The 8,250-nt window shown below is 50.2% G+C and overlaps 1 protein-coding gene across 3 annotated transcripts in view; it reads right to left on the reverse strand.

The window, feature by feature from the left end:
• ACADVL (acyl-CoA dehydrogenase very long chain) overlaps positions 1-8,250 on the reverse strand; it is a 31,543-nt gene extending 23,293 nt beyond the window's left edge. Inside the window, exons 1-8 of one of the 3 annotated variants that reach the window (XM_072920621.1) lie at positions 8,073-8,250; positions 7,372-7,411; positions 6,134-6,202; positions 5,647-5,719; positions 4,901-4,965; positions 4,647-4,781; positions 2,809-2,953; positions 825-954 (exon numbers count right to left, since the gene is read on the reverse strand). In XM_072920621.1, coding sequence (XP_072776722.1) covers positions 825-954; positions 2,809-2,953; positions 4,647-4,781; positions 4,901-4,965; positions 5,647-5,719; positions 6,134-6,202; positions 7,372-7,411; positions 8,073-8,128 — 713 coding nt within the window. In that variant the 5' untranslated portion in view covers positions 8,129-8,250. The remainder of the gene's footprint in view (positions 1-824; positions 955-2,808; positions 2,954-4,646; positions 4,782-4,900; positions 4,966-5,646; positions 5,720-6,133; positions 6,203-7,371; positions 7,412-8,072) is intronic. The other 2 variants (XM_072920623.1, XM_072920622.1) reach the window with 2 other exon arrangements.

The raw sequence follows: 8,250 nt of genomic DNA on the forward strand, positions 1-8,250 counted from the left end.
GGGGAATGGGGATTTTTGGGGGGGAAATGGGATTTTTGGGGGGAAAAATGGGATTTTTGGGGGAAAATTGGGAATTTTGAGGGGGAAAATAAGGATTTGGCAGGGAAAAAGGGAATTTTGGGGATGGAGAAAGGGAAAATTGGGGGGGAAATGGGAGATTTGGGGGGGAAATTGGGAAATTTTGGGGGGGAAATGTGGAAATTTCGAAGGAAAATGGGGAAATTTGGGGGAAATTTGAGAAAAAATTGGGAGTTCTGGGGGAAAATGGGAATTTTGGGGGGAAAATTGGGAATTCCCCCCCCCCCCGAAAATTCCCCAAACTTCGGAAAACCCCAATAAAAAACGCTAAAATTTGACTTTTCCAACCAAAAAAATCCCTAAAATGCAACATTTTCCCATTAAAATCCCCCAAAATCCAGAAATTTCCCCCAAAATTCGGAATTTCTCCTCCAAAATTCGGGATTTCCCCCCACAAAATTCCCAAAACTTTGGAAAACCCCAACAAAAAACCCCTAAAACTTGACTTTTCCAACCAAAAAAATCCCTAAAATCCAACATTTTCCTATTAAAATCCCCCAAAACCTGGAATTCCCCCCAAAATTTGGAATTTCTCCTCCAAAATTCAGGATTTCCCCCTTAAAATTCCCCAAACTTTGGAAAACCCCCAACAAAAACCCTCAAAAATTTGATTTTTCCAACCGAGAAAACCCCGAAAATTCAACATTTTCCCACCAAAACCGCCCCAAACTTTGGGATTTTGGCTGCCAAACCCTCCGGTGACCCCCAGAATTCCCGAAATTCCCGGAATTCCCGGAATTGCTGACCTGATCCAGATTTTCTCCCCGTCCAGGGTCCAGAAGGAGCCGCAGGGGCTGGGGGTGGCGCGGGTGCGGATGGAGGCGGCGTCGGAGCCGCTGCCCGGCTCCGTCAGGCAGAACGCCGCCACCCACTCCCCTGAAAAAACGGAATTTTGGGAATTTTGGGGGATTTGGGGGATTTGGGGAGGGGCAGGGATGGAAGGGGGTTGGAAAATTCCCGAAAACTGCGTTCAAAAAGAGGCTAAAATGAGAAAATTACACACGAAAATGGAAATATTCTGGCCAAAAATGGGAATATTCCACCTCAAAATGGAAATATTCCACACAGAAAGTCTCAAAAATGCAAAATTTCCACCCAGAAATTGCCAAAAATGCAAAATTTCCACCCAGAAATTGCCAAAAATGAGAAAATTCCACCCAGAATTTGCCAAAAATGAGAAAATTACACCCAGAAATTGCCAAAAATGAGAAAATTCCACCCAAAAATGGGAAAATTCAACAAAAAAAAGCAAAAATTCAACCCAAAAAATGCGAAAATTCTGCCCTGAAAGTCCCAAAAATGAAAGAATTCAACCCAAAACCATGAAAATTCCACCCAGAAAGTGCCAAAATGGGAACATTCCACCCAAAACCAGGAAAATTCCAGCCAGAAAGTGCCAAAAATGGGAAAATTCCACTCAAAAATGAGAAAATTCCACCCAGAATGTCCCAAAAATGGGAAAATTCCACCCAAAAGTGAGAAAATTCCACCCGAAAATGCAAATATTCCAGCCAAAAATGGGAAAGTTCCACCCCAAAATGGAAATATTCCACCCAGAAAGTCCCAAAAATGAGAGAATTCCACCAAGAAAGTCCCAAAAAGGCAAAATTTCCACCCAGAAATTGCCAAAAATGGGAAAATTCCACCCAAAACCATGAAAATTCCACCCAGAAAGTGCCAAAAATGGGAAAATTCCACTCAAAAATGAGAAAATTCCACCCAGAATGTCCCAAAAATGAGAAAATTTCACTCTAAAAGATCTCAACCTATCCCAAGGTTTCCTAAAAAAATGGGAATTTTGGGAATTCTGGGAATTTGGGAAGGGCCAGAGACAGACTGGGGTTCACTGGGATCCGAAAATTCCCAAAAATTCCCGAAAATTCTGTTCAAAAAGAGGCAAAAATGCAAAAATTACACCCAAAAATGAGAAAATTCCACCCCAAAAATCCTCAAGTTATCCCAAAAATTCCTAAAAATGGGAATTTTGGGAATACTTGGGATGAATTCCCAGGAATATCTGGGGGAATTTCTGGGAACATTTTAATGAATTCCTGGGAATATTTGGGGTGAATTTTTTGGAATATTTCAGGATATTTTGGGACAATTTTTGGGTGAATTTTGGGAATACCTGTGTGAATTTCTGGGAATATTTCAGGATATTTTGGGACAATTTTTGGGTGAATTTTTGGGAATACCTGGGTGAATTTCTGGGGATGTTTCAGGATATTTTGGGGCAATTTTTGGGTGAATTTCTGGGAATATTTGGGGTGAATTTTGGGAATACCTGGGTGAATTTCTGGGGATATTTCAGGATATTTTGGGACAATTTTTGGGTGAATTTTGGGAACATTTTCATGAATTCCCGGGAATATTTGGAGTGAATTTCTGGGAATACCTGGGTGAATTTTTTTGAATATTTCAGGATACTTTGGGACAATTTTACAGTGAATTTTGGGAATACCTGGGTGAATTCCTGGGGATATTTCAGGATATTTCGGGACAATTTTTGTGTGACTTTGGGGAATATTTGGGGTAAATTTTGGGAATATCTGGGTGAATTCCTGGGAATATTCAGGTGAATTTCTGGGGATATTTTGGGACAATTTTACAATGAATTTTGGGAATACCTGGGTGAATTTCTGGGGATATTTCAGGATATTTCGGGACAATCTTTGGCTGAATTTCGGGAATATTTGGGGTGAATTTTGTGACTATTCTGGGATGTCTCACCCGTGGCCAGGCGGGGCAGGTACTTCTCCTTCTGGGGGGGGGTCCCGTAGAGCAGCAGCCCCTTGAAGCCGATGGACTGGTGCGCGCCCAGCGTGATCCCCACGCCCAGGTCGTGCTGCCCCACGATCTGCACCAGCCGCGCGTACTGGGGGCACTGGGAGTTACTGGGAGGCACTGGGAGGGACTGGGAGCCCCCTGGGGTGGAGACTGGGGGGTCCCAGGGGGTCCCAGGGGGTCCCAGGGGGGTTTGGAGGGGATTTGGGGGAGGTTTGCGGGGCACTGGGAGTTACTGGGAGGGACTGGGAGGGACTGGGGACCCCCTGGGATGGCAATTGGGGGGTCCCAGGGGGATTTGGGGGGGATTTGGGAGGATTTGAGGGGGTTTGGGGGGTACTGGGAGCACTGGGAGTTACTGGGAGGCACTGGGAGCCCCCTGGGGTGCAGATCGGGGGGTCCCAGGGGGTCCCAGGGGGTCCCTGGGGGGTTTGGGGGGGATTTGAGGGGATTTGAGGGGGTTTCGGGGAGGTTTGGGGAGGATTTGAGGGGTTTTGGGAGGATTTGAGGGGATTTGAGAGGGACTGGGAGCACTGGGAGTTACTGGGAGTTACTGGGAGGCACTGGGAGCCCCCTGGGGTGCAGATCGGGGGGTCCCAGGGGGTCCCAGGGGGATTTGGGGGGATTTGAGGGGATTTGAGGGGGTTTGGGAGGGACTGGGAGCACTGGGAGTTACTGGGAGGCACTGGGAGAGCACTGGGGTGCAGATCGGGGGGTCCCAGGGGGTCCCAGGGGGTCTGGGGGGGATTTGGGGGGATTTGAGGGGATTTCGGGGAGGTTTGGGGAGGATTTGAGGGGATTTGGGGGGTACTTGGAGCACTGGGAGTTACTGGGAGGCACTGGGAGGGACTGGGAGCCCCCTGGGATGGAGATCAAGGGGTCCCAGGGGGGTTTGAGGGGGATTTGGGGGGATTTGGGGGGATTTGGGGGGATTTTGGGGGGTACTGGGAGCACTGGGAGTTACTGGGAGGCACTGGGACAAACTGAGAACCCCATGGGGTGGAGACTGGGGGGTCCCAGGGGGGTTTGGGGGGGATTTGGGGGGGATTTTGGGGAGGTTTGGGGGGGTTTGAGGGGGTTTTGGGGGATTTGAGGGGATTGTGGGGAAGTTTGGGGAGCACTGGGAGTTACTGGGAGGCACTGGGAGAGCACCGGGGTGCAGATCGGGGGGTCCCAGGGGGTCCCAGGGGGGTTTGAGGGGATTTTGGGGAAGTTTGGGGAGGATTTGAGGGAGGTTGGGAGGATTTTAGGGGGTTTGGGGGGTACTGGGAGCACTGGGAGTTACTGGGAGGGCACTGGGAGTTACTGGGAGGGACTGGGAGCCCCCTGGGGTGCAGATCGAGGGGTCCCAGGGGGTCCCAGGGGGATTTGGGGGGGATTTGGGGTGAATTTCATGAAATTTATGGTGAATTTGAGGAAATTTATGGTGAATTTGAGGAGTTTTGGGGTGAATTTCAGGAGATTTGGGGTGAATTTGAGGCGATTTGGGGTGAATTTGAGGCAATTTGGGGGATTTTGGAGTTACTGGGAGTTACTGGGAGTTACTGGGAGGGGATCTGGGGAGTCCTGGCAGATTTGGGGGAATTTAGGGAGGATTTGGGGTGAATTTGAGGAGATTTGGGGTGAATTTGAGGAGTTTTGGGGTGAATTTGAGGATATTTGGGGTAAATTTCAGAAGATTTGAGGGATTTTGGAGTTACTGGGAGTTACTGGGAGTTACTGGGAGTTACTGGGAGTTACTGGGAGGGGATTTTGGGGTTCCCCAAATTTGGGGGGGGTCTCACCTGGGTGTTGTTGAGCCCCAGCCCCCCAAATTCCAGGGGCACCTGGAGGCCGAAGGCCCCCAGCTCCTTTAACCCTTTCATGGTCTCGTCCTCCACCTTCTCCAGGGCGTCGTTCTTGAAGGGGTTGTTCACCTCCTGCCCCGAATTTTGGGAATTTTTGGGAATTTTGGGAATTTTGGGCAGAATTCCCAGAATTCCAGAGGGTTTCCCTGGAAGGGGGGAGGGTGGGGATGGGGGAAATTTGGGGTTTTTACCTCAAAGAAGCGGCTGAGGGGACCCACGAGCTCCCGCAGGGTTTGTTCTTGTTCCTCGGTCAGGACTGGGAAGAAAAGACGGAATTTTGGGGAAAATGATCCCAAAATGATCCCGAAATTATCCTGAAATTCTTCTGAAATTGTCCTGAAATTATCCCAAAAATCTCCCAAAATTACCCCAAAATTGTCCTGAAATTCTCCTGAAAATGTGCTGAAATTTTCCTGGAATCATCCCAACGTTATCCTGAAATTATCCCAAAATTGTCTTGAAATTATCCCAAAAATCTCCCAAAATTACCCCAAAATAATCCTGAAATTCTTCTGAAATTGTCCTGATATTCTCCCAAAATTCTCCTGAAATTATCCCAAATTTGTCCTGAAATTATCCCAGAAATCTCCCAAAATTACCCCAAAATTGGCCTGAAACTCTTCTGAAATGGTTCTGAAATTATTCTGAAATCATCCCAAACTTATCCCGAAATTATCCCAAAATTATCTGAAAATTATCTGAAAATTGACCTAAAATTATCCCACAATTGTCCTGAAATTATCCCAAAAATCTCCCAAAATTATCCCAACATTGTCCTGAAATTATCCCAAAGTTATCCCAAAATTATCCCAAAACTGTCCTGAAATCATCCCAAAATTATCCCAAAATTCCCTCAAAATTCCCCCAAAATTTCCTCAAAATTCCCTCAAATTTTCCCCAAAATTTCCCCAAAATTGCCCAAATTTTGGGCCCTCACCTGAGGGGTAGGGGAACACCTGTTCAGCATTGAGGCGCCCCAAAAACATCCCCACGGCGAAGGATTTCGATTCCTGGGGGGAAAAAAGAAATTTAGGGGCACCCCAAAAATCCCAAATCCCACCAGGACCCCCCCAAATTCTCCTGAACCCCAAAATCCCCCCCAATATTATCCTGAACCCCCAAAAATTCTCCTGGGCACCCAAAAATCCCCCTCAAAAATTATTCTGAACCCCAAATCCCCCAAAAAATCCTTCTGGACCCCAAAATCCCCAAAAAAAATCCTTCTGGGCATCCAAAATCCCCCCCAAAAATTCTGGGTACCCAAAATCCCCCAAATTGTTCCAGGAACTCCAAAAATCTCCCCCAAGACTCCAAAAATCTCCCCAGGACCCCCTAAAATCCCCCAAATTCCCCCCAAAATCCCTCCAAGACCCCCCAAAATCCCCCAAATTCCCCCCAAAATCTCTCTAAGACCCCCCACTCACCTCGAGGCTCCTCTGGGCTTTTGGGGGGGCTGCCGTGGCCGTGGTGGTCCCAGTTTTGGGGAGCACGGCCTGGAGAAAGGGGAGAGAACCCCAAAAAAATCATCAGAGAACCCCAAAATCATCCCCAAAATCTTCTCAGGACTCCCAAACCCTCCCCAGGACCCCTCAAATCTCCCCCAGACTCTTTCAGGGCCCCCCAAATACCCCCAGGATGCCCCAAATCCCCTCCAGGACCCCCAAAATCCCCTCCAGGACCCCAAAATCCCCTCCAGGACCCCCAAAATTCCCCCAAATCCCCTTCAGGACCCCCAAAATTCCCCCAAATCCCCTTCAGGACCCCCAAAATTCCCCCAAATCCCCTTCAGGACCTCTCAAATCCCCTTTAGGACCCCCAAAATCCCCTCCAGGACCCCCAAAATTCCCCCAAATTCCCTTCAGAACCTCTCAAATCCCCTTTAGGATCCCCAAAATCCCCTTTAGGACCCCCAAAATCCCCTCCAGGACCCCCAAAATCCCCTCCAAGACCCCCAAAATTCCCCCAAATCCCCTTCAGGACCTCTCAAATCCCCTTTAGGACCCCCAAAATCCCCTCCAGGACCCCCAAAATTCCCCCAAATTCCCTTCAGGACCTCTCAAATCCCCTTTAGGACCCCCAAAATCCCCTCCAGGACCCCCAAAATTCCCCCAAATCCCTTTCAGGACCCCCAAAATTCCCTCCAGGACCCCCAAAATCCACTCCAGGACCCCCAAAATTCCCCCAAATCCCCTGCAGGACCTCTCAAATCCCCTCTAGGACCCCCAAAATCCCCTTCAGGACCCCCAAAATTCCCCTAAATCCCCTTCAGGACCTCTCAAATCCCCTTTAGAACCCCCAAAATCCCCTCCAGGACCCCAAAATCCCCTCCAAGACCCCCAAAATTCCCTCCAGGACCCCAAAAATTCCCCCAAATCCTCTTCAGGACCTCTCAAATCCCCTCTAGGACCCCCAAAACCCCCTCCAGGACCCTCCAAACCCCCCCAAATCCCCTCAGCACGCCCCCAAATATCCCCAAAGCCCCCCCAAATCCCTGCCCTTGACCTTTCCCCCAGTTTACACCGCCCGACCTTTGCCCCAGTTCTGACGTCACGAGCGCGAGGGAGGGGCGGGGCCCTGGGATTCTTTTGGGATCAGATTTTGGGGATTTGGGAAGGATTTGGGAAGGATTTGGGAAGGATTTGGGGGGTTTTGGGGTCCCTACCTGCGCTTCCTGCGTGCTCTGCAGCCGGGACCCCCCAAATCTGTGAATTGAGGGATGGGGGTTTAAAAAGGAGCCCCCCCAAAAAAAATTTCCATCCTCCTTCCTCCCCAAATTCTGGGGATTCCCCAGAATTCCCACAAGATTTGGGATCTCCCCCCCACCAAAAAAATCCCAGAACCCCCAAAAAGCTCCGAGATCCCCCAAATTCCTCAGTCCGGGACCCCCACCCCGAACCCCAAAAATCCCGGGATCCCCAAACTTCCAGAACTCCTCCCCAAAATCCCAATTCCGAGAGGTCCCAAAAATTCCAGCCTCCCCCCCACACCCCAAAATCCCGAACTCCCCAAAATCCCAGAACTTCCCCAAATCCTGAATCTCCCAAATCCCAATCCCAGGAGGCCCAAAATCCCAGAATCCCCCAAACCCCAATCCCGGGACCCCCCAAAATCCCAGAACCCCCCAAATCCCAGAACCCCCCAAATCCCAACCCCAGAACCCCCCCAAATCCCGAATCCCCCAAACCCCAATCCCGGGACCCCCCAAAATCCCAGAACCTCCCAAAATCCCGAATCCCCCAAACCCCAATCCCTGAACCCCCCCAAATCCCAGCTCCCCTCAGGACCCCCCAACTTCCAGAACCTTCCAAGACACACCCCCCCCCAAAACCCCCAAATTTTGGTGTTTCTCCCCCAAAGCCTCACCCGGGCGGGATCCTCCGCAGCAGCCGCAGCCCCGCTCCCATCCCCAGCCCGGCCATGTCGCCACTGTCGCTGTCGCTGTCGCCTCTGTCGCGATAAACTCGGGGGTGTCCCCGAGCCCCCCCCCCCCTCCCCTCAGACAAGGTCACGGCCGTGGGCGTGGCCTCGGCGCGCGGGGCAC

Source organism: Taeniopygia guttata, chromosome 32 (assembly GCF_048771995.1).
Source record: "Taeniopygia guttata chromosome 32, bTaeGut7.mat, whole genome shotgun sequence".
NCBI classification, from domain to species: Eukaryota; Metazoa; Chordata; class Aves; order Passeriformes; family Estrildidae; genus Taeniopygia; species Taeniopygia guttata.